The 23,147-nt window shown below is 36.7% G+C and overlaps 1 protein-coding gene across 1 annotated transcript in view; it reads right to left on the bottom strand.

Annotated features, from left to right (window-relative positions):
• Positions 1-23,147, bottom strand: part of CACNA2D3 (calcium voltage-gated channel auxiliary subunit alpha2delta 3) — a 432,124-nt gene that overhangs the window by 288,897 nt on the left and 120,080 nt on the right. The window contains exon 5 of the mRNA XM_086755496.1: positions 11,112-11,171. Within this exon, the coding sequence (XP_086611622.1) occupies positions 11,112-11,171 (60 nt within the window). The remainder of the gene's footprint in view (positions 1-11,111; positions 11,172-23,147) is intronic.

Raw genomic sequence — 23,147 nt, 5'->3', positions numbered from 1 at the left:
AAAAGCACAAAAAGAGAAAAGATGGTCTGCCACTTATTTCTCCCATTTATAGTTTATTAAACCTAAAGATAATAGGAAAAAGGTGGAAAAAAGCAGAGAATGTCTGGGCCGTAGTATCAGATATCACTGCTTATTACTGGCTATCTGCCTAGTAATCATAAATCCATAGGGTAATATCCTAAAATCTTTTGCTTTTCAGGTAGGTGTGAGCCAAAAAGAAAAAAAAAAGTTTAATTTTCTACGACGAGCGGAAAATAGCAAGCACAGCACAATTGAGTACCAGGATGCATAAATATTCCTGATTATAAACCCTTTCACATAAAGCAAACAGGAAGAGTTAGAAGCTAACAGTGTGTACATCATGCGAAAGGTATCTCTGTCCCAAAAGATAGATATCATATAGACTATGAATGAACTGCTCCAATAAATTATATTATTCCTCAGAGGGGAAAGGAGAGCAATGTTATAAACAGTGACTTCAGAAAAGTGAGAACAATAGGGCATTGAATTTTGCAAGAGTGAATTAAAGATCTTTTTTTCCTGGAGGAGAGCTCAGTATCATTCACCAATGAGCCTTATAAATAAAAACATTAACTCCAGCACTGCCTGCTCCTCTGAGCACCTTAGCATCTCATCCTTTCAACATATCAGAAACTAAATGTCGATATAAAATATGTACAAGTACACATAGAATTAAATAGATGTTTGAAATAGATTCTTTAAAATAGACGTTCCAGGCAGTTCAGAAGGTGTATGATTCTGGCAGAATCCACATCTCGAACACACAGCTTTGATGATAGACCGTGCTGTTTATCTTTGGTGTAGAAGTCTTAACAAACCAGAAAACAACAGTCTCCATACATCACCTCCTCCTTGTGCTGCCTGACACATACTGAATACCCACAGATAAAGGAAAGCTAAGCCAGAGCAGCATTTTTCAAAATGAATCTCGATAGGATCAAAATCCTCACAACTGTCACTTTCCTTTGGCATCGCCTACACCAAGGAGAGTCGTTTTGTTACAGCATTCGCTGAGATCTTGACAGGACTAAAGGAGCATACAAAGTAAATCTGACTCTGGTATGAAACCACACCACGTAAGGGTAGGGATGCTGCAGGCCAGGTACCAGCACAGGGCTCCGGGCTCCAGCCACAGAGCAGCTCCCCGTTCCTGCAGCAAGAAGTCAAAAGCTAATTATAAAGCATTTTCAGAAGGTGATAAGCTCCCTTTTTTTTCTGTTTCCTAAGAGGTATGATCACTAATTTCTAGGCCACAAGTCTCGACAGGCAAGTCAAACAACTGCCCGCTACAAAGTGATTTTTAAGCCCAAATTCCTGTTTCCTATCACCAATGTGCCAAACATTAAGCATTGGCGACTGTCTTCACCTTGCATGGTCATTCCTCCTTTTCTCTGGCTCTTTAGCTGCTTTCTTGGTTTGTTAGAATAGGAAACTGATAATCCCATAAGCATCTACTAGAGACACATTTTCAAACACATCATTTTTTGTTTGCTCCGATAACAATAAGATTAATTTCTCTGAGGTTTATGGCAATCTCAAGGAGCATACGTTTCTCAAGAACACTGCGATATTTTTTCCTCATCTCCTGTGGAGTACTCCTTCCTCACTGCCTGCACTTACTTGTTTAGGTTTTTACTTTTAGTTTTGCTAAACTTCTCTGAAATCCATTTTTAAATGGTATTTGAATGTTACTACTCCTATTCTCTCTCTGAAGGTTTGTTTTATAATGAAGCTTATGACAGGCAGCTTCTTACTGTGTATAAAAGTGCCTAACCCGACACAGAAGAGGACGGAGGAAAGCATTGTTTTGGTTTTTGGTTGTTTTTCTTTTGATTTGGGTTTTTTTGTTTGTTTGTTTGTTTTTTTTAAGTACCTGAAAATGGTTTTTCCTATTTCAGCCTCAGCATAAGCAAAAAGAAACTTGCAAAAAGATTACTGTCAGTACTCTTGAAGCACAAAGATATTAAGACTTAGCAGCTTTGCCTTTACACACTTAGTTATTTAGTTATTTCTCCTTCTCCAGTCTTCTTTCTTGCAGTTTACAGTCTTCTGACATCCTACCTTTCACTGCACTGTTTCTGCTTTCTTCTGCATCCTACACAGCCTTCCTTTCACAAACCTCAGGTTTCCCCTTGCTTAATTTAAATTGTTCTGCTTGCTCTTCTCTTTCCCAAGGAGAGTCTGCTTTGAAATGCAGGGAAACTCGGCGACTTCTCAACTATAAAGTGTGGCATGGATGGATAACGTGCTATTTTCACTGTGTGGAAAGGCAATCACATTAGCAGAAGCTATTCTGGTTTGGGCATTTTTGGAAAGAATACTAAGCATTTCGAAAGAGGAAAGTGAAGTTCTTGCAAGCTTACACTAACTCCCAGCTTGATATGACAGATTTCAATCTAATTTTAAGGCTGCAGCATTAAGTACTGTTATTGATTTTCTGCTAAAAGTTCATTTCATAATGTCTTATTTCCCAAAAGCGAACATAGCAACTTTCATTTGACTGGCTCCTCCTGGTACACCATTATCCCTTTACCTGAACAATACCAGCTTACTCTTCTAAAGACCTGCCTTGCAAAAACAATAAAAGAAAATTCCGTGTTGCAAACACTGAATTTTAACACTATTTTAATGAGAACTTCTCTTTTACTTAAAATCCTAACCCGTGAATTTATGTGAATATGCAAGAATCTCAGCTTTTACTTCTTATAAACATGTCTCTAATTCTTACAAAGAGCATAAAAAGCAACCTGGAAGCACTTAATGGAAAAACTGTATATATGTATTGTACATAAGTAAATACTTTCTGTTCCATCTTGTTATTGCTGTTAGACATGACCCGTGACTCTCCTTAGTTTTGTAAAATACTTTTTTTTTTTCCAGAATTGTGCCAGAGAGGAAAAGACTTATACAGCAGTTCAAATCCATCCTCTGAATCAAGCAGAACAGAAACTCAGAGTAGGGCCTCTGAGATCCAAAGCAACTGCCCTATCCATCAGACTTTTCTAAGCTGAGTGTCTCAAACTCTTCTGCTGCAGTTGTTTCCCATTATATAAATAATTTAATATTCACTAGAGAAGCAACTTGAACAGGCCTCTCATATCCTAACTGAGCCCCACCTATTTGATTACAAATTGTTCCGAAGCAGAGGTTTCTCTTGCTCAGGAAAAGCTTTGGGGTATCTCAATGTTTAATCAGAGAACTTGAAATTTTCAAAACACTCATGGGATGAGAAAGCTATTTCCTTCTCATTTCTGGTAGCAAGCAAACACAATAAAGGGACAAATAAATATAAAAAGAAAAATCTCAGGAGGACAAAATTATCTGCTCAATCACACAGATCTTTGGCAATTCTAGGTTTCAGATTTCTGTAATTATTTACAGCAGATAGCAGCAAGGAAAGAGCACTGTGTCCATATTTGATGAGTCGAACTGAATTTATAGTATGTTCTTCAGTGCACACTTCACACGCTCAGATAGTGATTGCTATCATGAGAGAGGCAGGCAGGCATAAATCCAGAACTGTCTGAACACTACTTCTGGTAGCTCTTTAATGAGTCTAACCTGTTAAGGGTACCAAAAGGATGAGTCCCATAACTGCAGTCAGAAGAATGCCTCTCTGGAGCTCTGTGCCAACCTTTCCCAGAAGCGGAGCACATTGTCTGCAATAGCAAATCCAGACCACGGCTGCCGGTTCCTCTGCTGTCAAGCCCCACGTAGATAGAATAGCTACTCAACTGAACAGGCAGAGAATTACTGATCTTCTTTAATGGCTCCCTTATATAGGGCGGAATGGCACAAAAATGCCAAACAATTATTTACAGCAGAGAAATTACAAATTAGCGGAAAAGATCAACTTCTGTATCTCTGCTTCTGAGAAAGTTAAACTCCATGTACTTCTGTGCTTAACTACAAACTCACTCCATGTCAACTGAAGTTATGAACACATAAAAATTAAGAGTTCTAGTAATTTACACTTCATTTTTTTTGTAGTAAGAGGACTTAGAAATTCTTAGAAAGATACACAGAGAAGAGAAAAAATAATGAAAATTATTTGCTTATCATAATTGCTTTAAAAAGTCAAAAATTTCCCCTCAATCCTCACAAAAATTCTACAAAACTCCAAAGTGAAAAATCTAGTGAAGTTCATCTTCATAATTAGAAAATGAACTAAAACATTGTTAGCTGGTGTTTTTTTTTTCTTTTTCCTCTGGCTTCATAAAACCTTACTCTCTTCTTCTGTTCACTTACTAGAGGCAGAAAACAGGTAATAGCTTGGAGATTAAAATAACCCAAAAGGTGCACAGACCATCTTTCTCCATACACTCTCTTTCTGATACTTAATCCCTGCCACGCATGCAGAGTAAAAGTGATGCGAAAGTCTTCCTGTGAAGGTTATCTTACATGTGCATCAATTCTAAAGAATTCTTAACTAGTAACCTCTGAATTCAGTGATATTTCAACAGTTCCATAGTCATTTCAGTTTTCCTCTTCCCAACCTCAGCAAATGAACAGGAAGGAGCAGACAAGCTAAAGCAGTCTCCACTGAAAGGGTTTATCCTTAGAGCTAAAAATCTGGAAAACAATTTGTTGCTGTTCTTGTATTAGAGCAGTTGAGAATTCCTTAATTTAAGCTTACAGAAATCAATAAAAACATCATCAAACTAAGTACTGAAAAGCTGAAGTTTTTTTTCTTTCAGAAAAAAAAAGTACGGAAGTATTTTCTGAAAGAGAAAAATTAACAAAGGAAAAACTAAAAACAAATTACAACTCTAAGAGATGCTTTTTATTGGTTAAATGTGTCCTGATGTGCCCTGTAGCTCACTGACTAAACACTCATGCTTCCATTTCCTTTTTCTTTCCTCTTAGCCCTCAAACTGCAATGCAATTCTTAAGAGTTTTAGGCTTTGTTGTTGCTCTTGGTTTTTAACAATATTCTGAATTCTATGCTCACTGTCTTTCCTTTACTTCCCTTATCCTTTGATCAGTACTGAAAACTTTAAACTGTTCAGAAAACTCAGGAACAGGAAGACTTCTGCAGGTCTTGGCAGCATTTCTGTATCATAGCTGTATCCAAATTACATCTCCAGTTGGATGCACACAACCATATAGAAGAGCCTGGCGCAGTATGGAAGGTGTCAGAGGAACGCAAAGACAAACCTCCTGAGAGCAGGTCCTGTGTGAGGCACCTCCGTAAAGAGCTCCAGAAGCAGATTCTAAAACTGAATAAACTGTAATGCTTCCAGGGTTTCTAGCTACTTCTGCAGGAGTTGCACAGAGCCATGAAAAGTTAACAGCTAGACTCGTGCTAGTTCAGGATCTCTTCCCAGTGCCTTCTTACGAGCTACAGGCACACTGTCCATATCCCATCCAAATACCGCTGAGAGCACTTTGGTCCATAAAATATTTCAAAGAAAGTCTGAAAAGATATTTAGGCTGTCAGATCTCATATTAGATTTCCAGACTTGGAGTTCAGAAAGACTGCTTTCTAATTCAGAAAGCAAGCAGCTTGGATAAATAATCCATGGACCACATCAAACTTCAGGTGCTCCACTGCTATTTTAAATGCACTTTTCGAAAAGTCATTTCAATAACTGGTTCTGAGGGCTTGAACAGACATCCCTTTTCATTGTGGATGTTCAGGACACTTCAAGAGCTGATTTCAGTCTTGTGGACCTTATTCTGACAGCCAGAAAAATATTAAATACCAATAGACTGTAAAGCTAGTTATCATGTACCCCATTCAAAATGCGTGAGATAATAAATATGCAAACAGACTTTTCTGAAATACTAACATGAAAGTAATGCACATGCTATAATAGGAGTTTAGTAAGATTATGTAGAATAGCTATTCTCAATTATCATTTGTCCTTGTATTTTGCAGTAACTGATATCAATGTAATTACCATCTATTTGATTAAATTTTAATTAAATACCTCAGCATTTAACAATCCACCATTATAAATTTTTGTATGGTGTCATTATGCTAAATAAACATTTAGGTCAGAATTTTTTTTAAAACATAGCAGTAATTTAAGTTATGCTTTTATGTCTATATTTAAGATCTATATCTAGCAGTTGAATTTCACTATTACTTAAAAGTCAGGTAGCTCCCCTTGAAAAACAAAAATAAACTACCTAGTAATATTACAACAGTTGCAGGATTAGACTCGGAAGCTTATGAACTGGACTAATTCTGTTCCTCAGCCCTCTTTTGCTATTTGTGCTTTCTCCTAAACCTCTGAAGTCTCACCCTTTGTAGACTTTCAAAAATCATTAAATATGTATTTAAAAAGTACATCGTTCACCTGTGTAAACCACGGGAAAATCCTTAAATAGCCCTCTGCTCATCTAACTTGATTTTTTTCAATAAGCAACACGTGTACTCCAAGAGTAAGGAGCAGATTTTTCAAGGGCACAAAGTACAATTAGGAGTTAAGAGTCAGGAAAAATCTGGCAAACAGGTACCTAACTGTGGTATAGTTTTGAAAATATCTTCCTTAAGACTCAGCCATCTGTTCTAGATCTAAAAAAATGAATAATGAAAAGCAGCCTTACACCATTATTCCTTTTTTATCCCACTAAATTAATTTTAAGAGTATTCTTAAAAGAAAGTAATCCTTTCCTAAAAAACTATTTGATTAATCCTCTTCTAGTCTTGTGGCACAAAACTAAGATAAGGTCAATCATCTTAAAGTATTGGCATTTGAACCTATCCCACCTTATACAGAAAGCAAAACCACAACCACTGGAAAATATTTAGTAATTCAGGTGACATCAACTATGCACTAACCTTGATTCTATTAACAAGAAGTAACCTCGCTTTTTTATTATCACATCACACACATGCAGAGAAAACTCAGCTGGAATACAAGGTGAGTGAACTAATGAACTTAATTAACACACAGAAAATAAAAGGACTACCCTGCAAATACACATGCATAATGAAACGATTCAGTAAATGAACCACTAGTCATAACAAAATTTTATATGACTTCCTCCTGTCATTGGGGTCAGAAGTGTGAAAACTGGGTAGGAACCAAGTATTATAAACCTTTATTGATCCTAAAATTATTATACTTTTTAAAGTTTGTAAGAAACAAAGTGCGAGTAATTTTACTGCTCCATTGAGAACCCCAGCACCAGTTCCACTGCTAGGCATCCACCTCCTGAGATTATTGAAAACCAGGAATAATACACTATAATAGATCTTATCCTCACTCTGTTCAGATAGTAACAATACTCTACACATTTCTATACTGAGAGCTCAGAAGAAATCACATAAATAGTACGATACTGTAGAGGACTTAGGTACCAATAAAGACCACACGACCACAGTTAAAGCGTGTTTTACCAACTCGCTAGTCACTGCGTAAGAACAGCAGCTAGGTATCACATCCGTTTGTTTTCACACAACCGAATCTGTTCACTCTCTAGTGGTCTAAGGAAATGCGATGGGAGGAAAAAGTCTCTTGTCTTGGTTTAGCCCCACTCAGCAGCTAAAATACCACACAGTTCTTCACATTCTGCTCCTTCACCACCCCAGCAATGGGATGGGGAGGAGAATCAGGAAAGAAAAGGCAAAACTCATGGGTTGAGACAAAAACAGTTCAAGAGAATAACAGAGAAAAAGAAAACACAGACGGAAAACCAGAAGACCCAACAGCACTTAATACACAGTACAATAGCTCACAGTGGATCCTGATGCTCAGCTCCCTCCTGCGTAGCAAGAACCAGTCCCTCAGCACCATCCCCATTTATACATTGACCACGGTGTCACATGGTGTGGAGCAGCCCTTGGGCTCATTTGGGGAAACTGTCCCAGCTGCTGGCTAATCAGTAACCTGTCCCAGCTGTGTCCCCAGCCACAGGTGCCACCAGCTCCCGCTTCTCTACCAGCTCAGGTGAAAATTAGCTCTGTCCTAGCTGGAACCACGACACCTCTAAACCTAAAGCTGCTTGTACCAGCTGCATATGCAACAAATTCTTTGGTATATGACAGCTTCAGGGAAGAGTTTTCCACTTCAGAGCCTCTTCCAGGGGTCTGAACACAAACTCCACCACAGTGTTTCTGTGAATCACAAGGCAGTTCACATCTTAGGAAACACATACCAAAGCACAATGGAAGTAAATGATCAGGAGGCTAAATTTCACCTGACAACAAGGATTAAGAGATTGCCTCCTAACAGAACATGTTACCCTTTTCTTTATCTTTCCTCCCAAATTTTTCTCTGGCAAACACTAAGTCCACAAAGCTAAAAGACGGTTGTAGAATCACTTCAAAACCTGCAACATCCAATACTATTGCTGGGTCTCTGCTTGGCAGTTGGCCCCTATTTTTTTTTTCTTGTTAAAGCTACAAAACCAGGAGGAATTCCTTCATTTTAAACAGAGAAATGCACAGAGATAGCGTCCCATATGAAACAGGGTGAGGGATCCTTTAGGACTATAGAAACACTATGACCGGGCTACTTGCTGTAGCAATACAAATGGCAATTGATCTTGCATCCCCAAATACATTATTAGACACGACTAAAGATAGTAATTCCACTTAGCAACAATTTTAAAAGAGTCTTTAATAACAAGGAATAACTTGTACCCATACCCACCAGGTAAGAAAACCCTGGACTGGGTTAAGTGTTCAAGTGTAAGTAACATTTAGAAGGTCATTTCCTCATAACTTGCTAAAACAGCAGCTCTTGGTTCACATTCCTAACAGAAAAAAGAATCCCAAAGCCCGAGTAAATCTGTAAAGTCAGGTCTCACTGATTCTTTGTTTGGCTATTACTCAAACATGCAATATATAATGCTGATAAGTTAAACATCATAGCACCCATTTTGATTTCTTTCAATTCACTGGGAATTTTATTTATGTTTATAACTACAAGGTTTTTGTTTGTGGTGTCAATAGATTCAGTCCAAGGATAGACAGTTGAGTGCTTAGACCACTATACAGCATTACAATGTATTGATTAGGACACCAATAGAACAACTAAGTACAAAACTAATAATGTCAATAAGGAAAATGCCCAAAAGGGATCAGGTCTAGCCTAACCAACTAATATGGTTTCAGTAGTGCTGAAGAGAATACCAGCAGTCTAAAATATGAACTCTTCAGGTTATTATTTTGTTTAAAAATTGGTGGTTTTTCACAGTCAATAAAAATATTAATATAATTTTATTTCTCCCTTATATAATTTTTATGTACTGATACAGTCTTATCTATACTGTCCTCAAGACATAGAACACAATGTTGGACCAATAAAAAGCACAAAAGCACTTTCTTTATGTGCTTTCTGGATTTCCCAAATATCTGAGCACAAAGTGTGCAGACTGGTGCTGTATCGCATACCCCTAATTCACAGCATTTAATCCTGTCTTCCACACATCGGCCAAGGCAATGCAAGTGCCAAAAAATTCCTCTTTGACAGCAGAACTATATACACTGTATATTATATAAGCCTTCTGTCCCCCTCCGCTTGAATGTACACTATCAAATCATTCTGGTCATTATTTTATATTGAGCAGATGGTATTATGAGATTTTTGATAAAGAACAACAATCACCCAGCAAGGGTTGCAGAGGGGTCGCAGAAACCGAGATTAACAATTGATTAGCTTTAATGGACCGTGACAGTCATAAACAACAGAGCTCTACACACAGATTTGATTGTCCTGTTAATGCTGCTGACACAAATGGCTTTTAACTGGCTTCCTCTAAGTGTTAATATCCTCAACGCCTCAGCAAATGAAGGACTTTGTCAAAGTGAGAACTATCCTGCAGCGAATAAGCCCTTACTGTAGACCTCTAAAAAATCTTCTATAAAATGCATTTCTGATTTATTCACACAGTAGCTCCTACTTCTCCAAGGCTTAAGTTTAAAAAAATAAAACGCAGAACACCTTTGCATGGCTGGAATGTAACAGAACTCTAAAGCATCTGAATACAGAAGCCAGCATTCACTGAAAACAACAATAATATGAATTATCACTTTCAATTCGCTCATTTTATCTTTACTCCAACATGGGCTGAGAGATCTCAGAATCACAGCCTTCTAAACTCATTTTTTATCCTTAGCTCTGAAAAATTCACTCCTTTTTTTTCCCCCCCTTTCTGCACAGAAATCAGTAATTTGCATAATATTTTTAATAAAATAAAATGTTTTGTGATTACTGAAAGCAACCATGGTAAAATCTGAAAGTAGAACTTACAGATCTATGTATTTCTTAGATGTATGTTATGGGAAAAAAAGTCTACAGAAAAAGTCTCTGTTTTCCTTAATGCTTAAACTCAAAATTTAAATGGACATACGGCAAATATTCACAGAAGGTTTTAAAGTTAAATCTAGTTAGCTAGAGACAAAGTAAACAAATCTCCACCTAACACAGCATTCAAGAAATGGAGGATATAGGAATTAATTACAGGTAAGGAGATAATTATTTAAGTACTGAGTAACTTTCCATTTTAGGTTAGATTACTTGGTTTCTAAATTAACCTGTGTTATTAATTTTGCATCTTATTTAAGCAAAGGTCTTTTTTTTTTAAAACATTTTGAACTGTGAGCTTCCACAGTCATTCTCCCTCCCATGTTATTCCTAAAAGCAACATTTTGAGACAATAACAGTACGGCTCCAAGGGCTTCGAGGTAAGAGAAAAAACAGTGTCTGCTCTGGACACAGATCCAAACCCAAACCATTTGCACAAATCAAGGTCACACTAATCCCATCCCTGTGGATCCTACCCCATCTGCAAATCCAACTCTCTGTAGAACAATTCCTTGCCAGTACACTGCGGCGATGAAACATGCTGCTAATTACTGTGTTTAAAAATCTTGACCTAAGCAGACATGCAGGGAATTTAAATGAAATCTCTAAAAGAGTAAAATCCACCTGCTCGGTCTCCCAACACACAAACAGTAAATGCATAACCTGTCAAAATACTGAGCCAGCCTTCATTAATTCCATTTTCTGTAATCAGTGTGCTTCTATTACTCACATGCTTGGCTTTCTACAGCAGTTCTTCAACTAACCTATTGTTTAAACTGTTATAAGATACTCTGATGATAAATATTTAAGAAAATAATTATTAACTACCTGTAAGTCAGCATCAAACTCATGTTTCAGGTAAGCATCTTCTGCAGCTTCAACAAGACGCTGAAAAAAAGAAAAAAGGTGTATTTTTGAAATAACAGATAACATCTTTAAATCCAAATTTTTCTTCCAGTATAACAACATGGATTGTTTAAGAGTTGCATAATTCATTGTCACCACATGATATCTTCATAGAATAGAAATAAATTATCCAAATAAAAAAAAAATAGACCAATATTTTTAAAACCTCAGAATCTATGACTGGTGGTACAAAACTCTCAAAACAGCTCAACTACTTATAAATAAAGGAAGGGGGGAACAAAAAAAAAAAAAAAAAGGTCATTTTTTCCACTAGTGCTCAGCACCCTGCAGTTCCCATTCTGATACTGATTTTTAAAAGAACAGTAAGTTGCTTTCACACTGGACCTTATTTTGCCATGTAGGAGCCTTTTTCAAATCTTTCTTAAAATGGGAGGTATTTCCTATGAATGCACTTGATTGCAAGCAACTGAAATAAAAAGGAATTTCTTCATAACACATCAAATACAAAAGATTAGAAAAATAGAGATTATGTTTACTTAGCCAATTTGAAGTGTTGTGGATACTACCTTACCATGGTACATAAACACAAGAAGATTTTTTCTGCTATTACAGAAGTCATATTTACTGAATGGCAGCAATTCAGTCATATTTTTTTTCCTCTTAATATTCAAAACTCCCTGTAGTAGTTATTGTTCCTTACCACTATAATCTGAAAAAAAAAAAAAATGGTTGCACTAAAACACAGTTACTTGAAAAATTTAATTCATATAGGGTTTGCTGCAGATATTTTCTTGTGAAAAAACATTATATCCTTCCTAAGGTTTTATTTAGGGTACTTCATAGTTCTGAATATTTTAACTATGGAAGTAACTCATTCTAGTTTTTATTTCATCTACTTGAGCATTCATGTATGTAAACCCTAAAATTAGTCAAAGAATGATGTGTCACACAGTACTCAATATATTACTTTTATTTGCTTTGATCTATCAGCCACAGGTACACATTTTCAAATATTTTGTATCATGACGCAAGTGAGCCAGAGGCTGTCACTGATGACACGCAGAGTGGACAGGCACGTGTACTTTTGCTTCACTGTTCAGAACTGTACGCACTTCTATCAAGTCTTTGGAGATAAATCCAAATGGAATGGGAATTCATATTGATTGTTATACAATTTGAACTACAATGAAAACTGAACCAAGAAAAATATTTCTGTTTGCCAATTGAGAATAAATGGTTCAACAAAAACCTGACAGTTTAAGGCAGAGCCTCACTTCCACTTCGGTCTCACACCACAGCTTGCCCATGCGTGAGAACAAGCCCTGCTAAACCCTCAGTTCTCTGCTGGGCTTCTGCATCTTCCCTGCAGACCCCAGTGGGAAGGGTTTTCATACCTTTTTCCTTAATGCAGTGCTACAGATCTCAAAGATTTGATGAAAAACTGGAAAAAACACTTATGCATAGGTTGGTAGAGAAGAGCAAGAGATAGCAGATGGAGTCCACCTTCACAGAGCCCTGTGCTGTGTGTACATCCCTGTCATTTGACTGTTTCCACCTTGAAAAATCTTATCCCATGTAAACCCAGCTGGTCTTACAAAATCCTTCTGACCTAAACCAGAACTGAATGGAAATTGTTCCAACTCTAGGCAAGTCAAAGCAGAACTGAACTGAAAAATGTACCAGCTCGCCCTCCCACGTAGACATACACAACAACTAACAATGCTTCCAACAGGCTACATGAGAGGAAGCCATGAAAAAAAATATTTAAAATAAAACAGTGAAGTTCTGTGGAATTGTTCCTATAGCTGCTGTACTGTATGAACAGCATAAAAAACAGACCTTGCAATTTGAAAGGTTATCAAACACTTATTTGACCGAGAATTTTTTGGCATTTGGAATTTAAGAAGTAGCAGTACAAACTAACTATTCTGAGGGGGAAAGCCTCACAGCAACCAAAATAGATTCTTAAACATTTGAATGGTCTCCGAAGTCCAGAATGTTAGCAACCTACTGAAGGTATTTTACAACCTAGCTCTCATTTTTTAAGTATGGAAAAGGCATTTTATGTAAAATAACTACTCAAATTCAATGCATTTCTGCAGGTATGTACTCCATATTGAAACCATAGCTGTATTACTACTCTGTGCACACCTAATAGGAAAGATCGTGGTTCTGATGAGTCTGAGGGGGAAAAAAGTGAAAGAAGGGCAAAAAGAATTCTTCATACAGAAATGAACACAGGGGAAAGAGAAACACATTTTTCTTTCTGTACTGAAATATTTACTTACGCACTGGAAGAAAAATTATTATAGTACTTCATGAGATACTACTGCCTAGATATTAGTACCTAGTGGGCTAGAAAAATAATTCATGGCTTCTTATATAGTTTATATGGATCCCAATGTGTTTCAATTACATTTTTGCCTCAGTGAAATAAATTTAAACTAAGATTTATCCCCCCATAGCTAGAGATGCTTAAGATGGGTAACAACAGAAATATTTGGTAAGGAGTGCAGCTTAGAAATGAAAAGTACTGATTGATACTTTATAGATTTATCCATTAAGATTTCAGTTGTTACATTCGTTCTTCCAAAAAAAGTTACATGCATCTCAGCAACACTCTCTACAGGAAACAGAACAACAAAAAAGCGAACAATCTATTGACAGGTATTTCCCCTTGAAGACTCTTTCTCAAATACACATGTGCACTACATGCTTCACCCTCAGAAATCTAATAAGAAAATTAAAATTTTGGTACACTGAAGGCAGACAACATAAGCACATGCTGCATTTTCAATGCAATAGTCCATAACCACAGTTTGCCTTAAATATCTCAACACCATTATGAAGAAGAGCATGAGAAATCTGGGAAAGCTACAGAAAACGTAAGCTCATAATAAGCCTAAATCCACAAAATGACATATTAGTGGATATACACAGATGATATCAGAAAGAAGAAATTGTATACAAATGTTTGGGGTTTTTTTTTGTTGGGCTTTAGGGGGGTTTTTTGCTCTCCAAAGGGATGAAGCATGATGGAAGAAATTCCTTATCACTCTGGAGGCAAAAATATAAAAACCACATGTAATAGTGAAACATTTTTATATTGAGGCCAAAAACTAATTTTAAAATATTTTAATTACTGAACAGTTATCTAGCAATGATTCTCAACATTAGCATGATTAGTGATTTTAAATTAAGAGTTTATAATGACACTCTTAATACAAACACCAATATATTTTCATTTGATTAAACATGGTCTAAAATCATTGCTGTAGCAAGGAAGTGATTACCAAGCTGTGGTTATCCTGAAGGGAATTGCGAGTTATCTATATGCATTTACACAGAATGAATTATGAACACTGAGTGAGCGTTGTTAGAGTTATACCATTTAAGGGTTTATATTTTAGTATTTCGCTCTAGATGTGAACAGCTGTTGCACAGACAAGTCAAGGGCAACATATAGTCTTTAGACAAAGAACAATTTTCATGTTCTATAGTTCAGTTGAGGTTCTCCCAATTAAGGAACTAACCCTCATAACTTTCCTATTACCTGTAAATATGAGAAAGATTAACTGACTTATCCAGCATATCACAATGCAGCATAGATAAAAACAGGGCATGAACCAGGAGATGGAACAAATACAAGACCCAAAAAACTCCATAATGGTCACCAAAACACGACAGTGCTTGTTATTTTTCGTAGTACCAGTATCACAGATAATGTAGAGAAGCCTTATAAGAGAGAGATGTTTGTTTCCTCTCAATAATTTTTTTTTTTAATTAAAAAGAAAACACTGAGCTATCTCTGAAAAGGACAATTTTCTTGACAAATGATATTTTAATTTCAGTGAACTGATATTCCCAGGTAACTTCTCATTCAAGTTAGGCTGTTATAGAGATAGCAAAGGAAAAATGAATGAAAGAGAATGGATGAGGGAAAAATAGAATTCAACAGAAAGTAAGTGGAAAATGGAACAGATGGACAGAGAGGTGAAAATAAATGAAGAAGAAAATAAGAGCTTCAAGGAAAAACATAATGCAAACATCTAGAGCATAGTGTACTCATTTTAGCTTCTGAGATCCTTACTCTTTCCATGTGCATTGTAAGGGTTTCAGTTTACTTTTCAATGATTCTTCTTCATTGGAATCCCATTTTGAAGTTAGATTAAATAAATTCATAAGCATAATAAAATTTGAAACAGCTTCTGAACTCCTAAACCGCAGAGGGTCACCAACCTTTATTCATAAATGCTGACTGAAGTTATGTGCCTCTCTCTCTTCAGCTATCAAATCTTGAAGTAGCACATTTATATTCCATTGTTTCCATTCTGTTTTTCTAAGATAAATGAACTGCTATACATAAAAAAAATGCTGCTAGAAACTCCTCTTCTCCAAACCAAACTGCTAAAAATTTTAAAACAAGATAGAAGACTGCTCTACCTTCATTATAATTAGTACCAACCAATGATACTATCTCATTCCATAACATTTATAGTTTATATTCATTAAGATCAGTACGATAAAATTTCATTTCAAAATAGCAAAAAAAAATGCTATATTGTGATGTTCTTAAAGAGAAAATGAAATATCTACCCTCTGAATTGTAAATGTTCCTTCTTTTATAGTCAGTCCCAGGCTAATGCCTTGCTGCTATAAAAATAACCAAGTTCTGTCAGTTAAAAACATATGAGCTTGTCAGTAGCCCTTCTACTGGCATATTCTTCATAAACTCACTAGACTACGCCTTAACATTTATTTCAGTACATTATGTGAATCTTGCCATTTCGAGCTCCATATTGTCCTTTGCAATGGAGAACTATCACTTTGGGTCTATGAGAATTTCATCCACAAGACATCCAACAAGGGCCCACAATTCTGATCCTGCTCTGAGCAGTGAGATATCACAGTCACTAGAAAAAAAGTGTAGATCATTTTAAAAAAAGGTGTAGATAAACCAGTAGGAGGCATTTATATCGTACCATCTGAATGTATTAAACCAACAGCAAAATCTAGCCCCGAACACACTTTCTCATGATTTTCTCATGGCATCAGATCTGTCTGAGGTTCACTTCCAACACAAACTTTGTATGTGTCTTCAAAGTCGATTTGAGATGTGTTTAGGAAATAAAAAATAATTAAAATACATTCTTGTTAATAAATAGCAAAGTATCCAAACCTAAGATGATAATATTAAGATACTGCGCTTAAAGTTTGTCTTGAAAAACAACAGTAAGCAAGAAAACACCACAGGAATTTATGTAACTTTAAAACCCTGTCTCCCAGACTCGTACGCATGGAATTGAAACAGGGATTTTATCTCAATCAAACATAAACAAGCTTTGTCAACAGAGGTTGCAGGTAGTAAAACAAAGGAAAACTAACCTCTGTTTTTAAGAGCTTATTTTTTTCTTATTTTGTAGCAAGTTTTCAGGTACATTGCCAAGCAAAAACCAGCAATATTCTGTATACGGAAAACACAACTACCAACAGCTACCCTTCTTCATGTGAAATACTCGGTGCCATTTTAATAACCTTACTATTCATTTATGAACCTCTAAATTTCAATCAAAATTTATAGTAATTGAGTTGTGAACATGCCAAAAATATTTCCTAAAGTGCAGCCAGATAACTATGTAAAACAAAGTTCAGCAGTTGAGTATATTTCCCTAGGAGAGAAATCAGAACTTGTGTTTCAATCATCAGAGTAATTTTCTTCACTGGCTTCTTGGTGAGAAGCCTATGCTGTGCATGTGGGAGCACTCAGTAACAGATTACCAAACTTTAAAAACATTACCCAGGTACCTTCCTCTGACTTCGCCATTTGGGGTTCATTTCAGATGCGAAAAGGGGATTTCCTTTCCAGGAAACGTGTAAAGCTGCAGGTGCTTCAAAAACTTCTGAAAAGGTTGGGCTGTTTTGGGAAACAACAAGATTTATTAGCATTAAGTGAGCTTAGGTAATATTCTGGCACGGGTGGTAATTCTGCCGCAAGTCCTCCTTACTTCCATCAGAGTGCGGGGGTTTGATTCTTTCACAGCTCATTTGGTGGAGAAGGTAAGGAACCCAACAGAGAATATTTGGTGCAATTCATCAGTATCCCTATTATTTTCTATGCTTGAAAACACGTCATATAACATGGCAATGAATGCACCGATGTGCAAACAGGCCTCTCGGTCTCACTATTTTATTGCAAACAGCTTTGCACACGTTTGCCATAACCAACAGAGACCTTGGAGGAATATTTGCTACCATCAGAAACACATGAGTTTTTAGACAGGTTAATGACAACACACTTGTAATTTGGTTGTTTTTATCCTTGAGATGGGTGGGGATCAGTTTTTCCTCAGAAAGCCCAGCAGCATGTTTTATTTCCCACTCTGTTCTCCTCACCTATGAAATATTTTCTATGAAATTCTATCACTAGAATTGCTGTTGCTGTGGCTAAGATGCACTGAAAATTATTTAGCTCCTGTTATCTTGATATTAAAGTTTCTAGTGCTTGTAGCTTAAGACAGATATCAATCTTGCAACTAATGCCGTACAAAACAATGGCTGCTCTGACTGCTATAAAATTCCACTAGAACAACTCACTAGACAATGCCCAGTCACTGAAAGTGCTACATCAAAGCACAAATTATAAATAAAAGAAAAAATAAATTAAAAGCCTAGCATATGCAATTATTGTAAATAACTTCAATTATCCACTTATATTCATTGAAGACTGGCAGATTTTCAGGTTGATCATTACTAGAGTGCTAGCAACACAAAGAGCTCGGCTTGGCAAAGAGCTGGACAAACAGAAACAAAACTATAAATGAATTAAAGTACATGAAACTTTCACATTGCATAACAGTGGCTAGGACCAGAAAAATTAGATGCATTTCTAACTTAACTAGGCCAACACTATATTTAGTTATGGCATCTGAAGATTGCCATGGTGTGGAAGGAAGATTGCAGATGAAGAAGGTAACACATTTGTCTTGTACTGAGTTCTACTGTGCACAAGGCTGTGCAAAGCCAATATATCAGACACAAAATACGCAGATTATCAAATCTGCTCCTACCATATTATTATGTCTACCACAGAGCAGAAAGGAACGATGTGCTAAATATGGTTTTATTCCATACTTTTAATTCTGTATGTCCCAGCCATCAAGGAATCAGTTCAACTGCAGACACAACTGAAAGCTGTTTCAGAGCTATTTAAAATGTGATTTTTGCCTGCTGGGGTACAGCAGCAACCAGCTCCCTCAGCCACCTCTCCTACCTCCGGGCCACAGTTCTTCAGGACTTCACACCTATCATATATTCATCCAAGGCTGGGTAAATCTCTGGAAATATCTTTACGTATCTCTTTAATTCCACTTGCAACATGGCAATACAATTTGTAAAGTTTTGTTTTCAATTAATAATTCACAACTGATGCGTTGCTGTCTTCCACATAAATTTAAAAATCTATTTACAATGTTATTTTGTAAAACACCTTCCAAAATCAGGGGAAGCTGGCCTGTGTATGCCTCTAAATATCCATCTGGGTACACATTTGTACATACTTGTTCATTACTAACCTGCTATGATCCTTATTCCTGTCCCCTGTACTGAAATCACTAGATTAAAACATCTGATTTATTAATCTTTTTCACACATTTAAGCTACTACCACCTCTTTACCCCGGCTGTCACAATAACTATCCCGTTTGGATAATGCCAGACTGTCTTTCTGCATTTGAGTACAGTTAGGACTTACACAATGTCTGAGGAAAAATAGTTTGCCTGGCAGACATTGCTAAAGGAAGATTTGGGTTAACTGTTTCCATGCAAGCTCATTTACCCTGGCAGGATTCTTCTCACCTAACCTCAGCTATTTCAGAGTTGTTAATCTCCCTACACAAGGTAACTAAATATCCTTCATATGTAGAGATAAAAAACTCCAAAGGTGCTGCTTATCCCATTCTAAAAGAGCTCATAAGATATGGGAAGAACTTTGGAGCTTTTCTCTCACTCTCATCTTCATTAGATACTTAACTTTATATGAATGAAGTTAAGGGAAATGAATCCCATGCCATATGTGCAACATGAATTAGCTGAAGAGAAATTGAAATATTCCCATGCTCATTCAACAGGGGAAAGGAATCTTGAGGCAACGCTTTGTCCTGAGAGCAGTCCTGGGACAAATTGAGGTGTTTCTGCTCTGTTTACACTTAAAAGTGCCAAGTGAAACCAATTGTCTTTGCCATGTTTCCTCCCTCAATTTTTTCCTCACCTCTGCACTAGGGTTCAATCCCTCAAGTTGATTTAAATTCAGCTTGCAATTTGTGGTTCAGTTCAACAAAATCAGCTATGATATACTGTCCTTCTTCCAGTTTCCAACCACGTTATTATCACACAACAAGAGCAAAAAAAACCCTCAAGATTTATTACTACAAAACAAAGGTCAGTTCCAGAGTTTGCAGGAACTTATTTCCACTGCCTGGCCCAGCACTCAATCACAAGACACTGAGCCCTGTCTTTGCTTTCAAACCAAGCCATGAAAACAGTAGGTGTTACTCTCTCTCAAGTGAAGTCAATTGGACTGTTGTTTTTTACTTCACACGGGGTCAGGATTTCAGTTGCAGATAGACTAAATTAAAGAGAAACTTAAAAAAAAAAAAAAAAAAAAAAAAAGAAAGTCAAACTCTGAGTTTTCTACTAAAACCTTCCCAACTCCCTATTGCAAGTGGAATTCTCTAAGCTAGATATTGAACCAAGCTAGATATTATTGCAAAGACATGAAGCCAGGAGTACTTCATAAAGTACCAGTGTAGTGCCTCTTCAATACATGGAGTCAGTTTAAAAGGGGAATACAGTGAAGATACTATAGCAATATTCCATCTCTCACAATAAGTATCCTGAGAATTTAAACAAATCTTTATTAGCAATGTTACATTTATATAATTTTACAACAAAAACAGTACACTAGAAACACTATTATGGATGAAAGCCAAACTAAGCTAGGAAATACCAGAATGAAGTTGCCTCTAATTTCAATCCCAAGTATTATAGTATCATTTTGTCCATACAATTTTGCTTGATTACAACACTGAAAAGTACTACCTAAGACCTTTGCAGTCCTCACTAACAGAGGGATGGCAGTTGGCATCCATTGCTATCTGTATCAGTAATGGATTTTGCAAGCATTCACTCATGACTAGAAATCCAGTGTTACATCTCAGGCTATACCAGGTATGAATTCTTTGGCCCACTTCAGTGCTGCAATGTACCCAATTCTGCCTTCAAACATAACCATGGCTTGCTCCTGTTCTTTTCCTATCTGTCCACAGCCCTCAGCCTCTCCTAAATCCATCCCTGAGTCACTGGCCTTTCCTTCTTCCAATGCCCTAAAAAGAACACAGGGAAAAATGAGACAAGAAATCTCTCTCCCGGGTCTAGAAGGCAAACGAATACACTGATGGTGTATCACAACGGAAAGACTTTGTTTCTCCTGTCTGTTGCTGGCTCAAGCCATAAAGACTAGCGGTGCAACTGCAGGAAAATGTTGTTCAATCATGTACTGAAAAATCACAGTGCAAAGAATTTTCAAAGATTTCACTTACAGACAGCTTTGCTCTCATACGTTTCTAATGGCCATATGCCTCTATGTGCAAAGTTTCCAAATGATAACAACTTGATCCAGCTGGAACAGATTTTCAAAGAAAATCTTGTGTCAAGGCCACATTCCTGCCAATTTCAAGAGCTGGTTCCCAAGCATGGGAGTGCGATAGACATTTAATGAAAAGAACATCAGCATTATTTTTAAACGAGTCAACTAATGTATTTTCCCTTAGTTTCTTTCTTGGAAAGAGCTGGAGTTCAAAGATAAAATTCCAAGCTTTTTCGATCTCCTGAACTGTTCTTTATCATTCTGAAGACTTGATTACTCTTGAACTAACTAAGTGATAATTTAGGTTTTTCATAATTTTGTATATTCTGGCAGGTCTGTTAAGTAAAAGGCCACACCGAAACTCTCCAGTCACACATTTCTCTAGCTGATTAATTCTGGGATCTTATGTCCATGCTTCGCAACTAGACATTGGTTCCATGGAGGCGTAACTTTTCCAAAATCATGCTCGCATATAGACTTACAAGCCTGTATATAGGTACAGATTCCATCTCATCTATTCCTTCATTATTTTTTTAAATAAATCTTTCTGTAATAACAGTAAGTAGTTTTGGTCTATCCTTGTACTAATTAAAGGAACATTTGCAAATTCCAAAACCCAAAGGAAAGGCTGCATTGCATAGTCAAAACCTTATCTGCTTTACTTTGTAAAGGTAATGAGTTCAAATCCAGTGGGTGTTTTGTTTTGTTTTTTTTTATTAAGAAAAGTCTTGTAACTTGTATTCTCCAGTTACTAGAAGATTAGTATCCTTTCACCTCTTAATTAGTTTTTATCAACTGAAACGTTCAGCATTTAATTATCGTTTGTAGGTTTATTTGCAAAACGAAGTAAAATATACAACACAGCACCTCGTTTCCATTGTTTCACACACCTCTAGATTTTGCTATGACCTAGGAATTCATTTCATAGAATACTCACATTTTTCTTAATAATTTTTCCTCTTGATTCTCAAAAGTATTTCTAAAATGCACTTGGGGAGCAATATCAGCCTTCACATAGCTAACTAATACCTGCAAGTTCAAAAAGTGACAACCAAAGACTGCAACCAAGCAGACAAAAACTAATCCCTTATGTTTATAAAGGCAGTGAGTAAATTATAACAACAGTTTTACACTTGATTTTGGATTATAGGAGAATAGTGAATGACCCCGTGCTGCCAGCAAGGCTTCCTCTGTTGGCTGAATGACCCCCTCATCCACCACCACAGGCTCTCCAGCCATACATTCATCTACAATCAACAAGTGTGCTCCAATCTTCAAAGCCCTAGCAAGGACAAAACCACCAAGGTCATTAATGTTGCTACAGGCAGTTTTAACTCCCAGTCAACTCTGATCCTGAGAAACACGTACAAACCAGACTTTTTCCTAACAAATTGTGAAGCCCTAGAGACCTGTAAATGCTGATGCTCCTTACCTTCTCTGCTTTTCCAGTCTAAAACCCACACACTAGCACTAGAAGAATCCCAAAAATGAGACACCAAAGGGGAAAGGTAAGTTCTAAGCTAGCTCTCTGGTTTCACATGGAGGTACATTTCCCTTTTGCTAAATCTTTGCTCTGTGAAGCTCCCTCGGCTTTGCAGACAGAAGTCTCTGTGAACATCTTGGCTTTGTACACTCCAATAAATCTATACCTGGCACTGGCAAATAGCATGGCCAAAGCCAGGTATGATAATGGGTGACAGTTGCTCGAGCTCAGTGTTTGTGGGGTGACAGCAGGAGGATGCCTTAAGCAAACACGTAGGGCCAGCCTTAGACATCACCTTTGTGTAACCCCACTGACACCAGTGAAAGGGGTTTATAACAGACCTGGTGTGTTTTTGCAATGTTAGATTTCCAAATTTCTCATCCTCCGGTTATTAAATCTGTTGTGCTATCTCTCTTAAGATTTATATATTAGGATTGGCTTTTAAGTAGTCTTTCATGCCCTTTTAGCAGTTACAACCCACTCCACAGTAATAAATTGAATAAAGCAATTTGCAGTATCTGTCATGAAAAATTATGAACACTATTGAATCAAGATTAAATTAAATATATTTTCTACAACAAAAACATTATAATTACTGTTTGTACTACACCAGGATACAAAGACGAGTCAAACATGCTTGGTAATTAGGCGTAGATCATAGACCCTTGAAAAAATAAACACAAAATTAAAATGAAGACCATTTCTGTGTAACACTAAAATGGTTCAAAATGAGTTCTCACCAACTGGATTTTTTTCTATTTCTGATATGTAACACAGTCCGTATAAACTATATAAAACCTAAATTACATAAGTAGTAATAAATAATAATAAAAATTACAAAAAAGACAGAGCAATGACTTCTTACATCAGAC

Source organism: Chlamydotis macqueenii, chromosome 10 (genome assembly GCF_036417535.1).
Source record: "Chlamydotis macqueenii isolate bChlMac1 chromosome 10, bChlMac1.mat, whole genome shotgun sequence".
NCBI classification, from domain to species: Eukaryota; Metazoa; Chordata; class Aves; order Otidiformes; family Otididae; genus Chlamydotis; species Chlamydotis macqueenii.
This window is presented reverse-complemented; position numbering and strand designations above follow the sequence as displayed.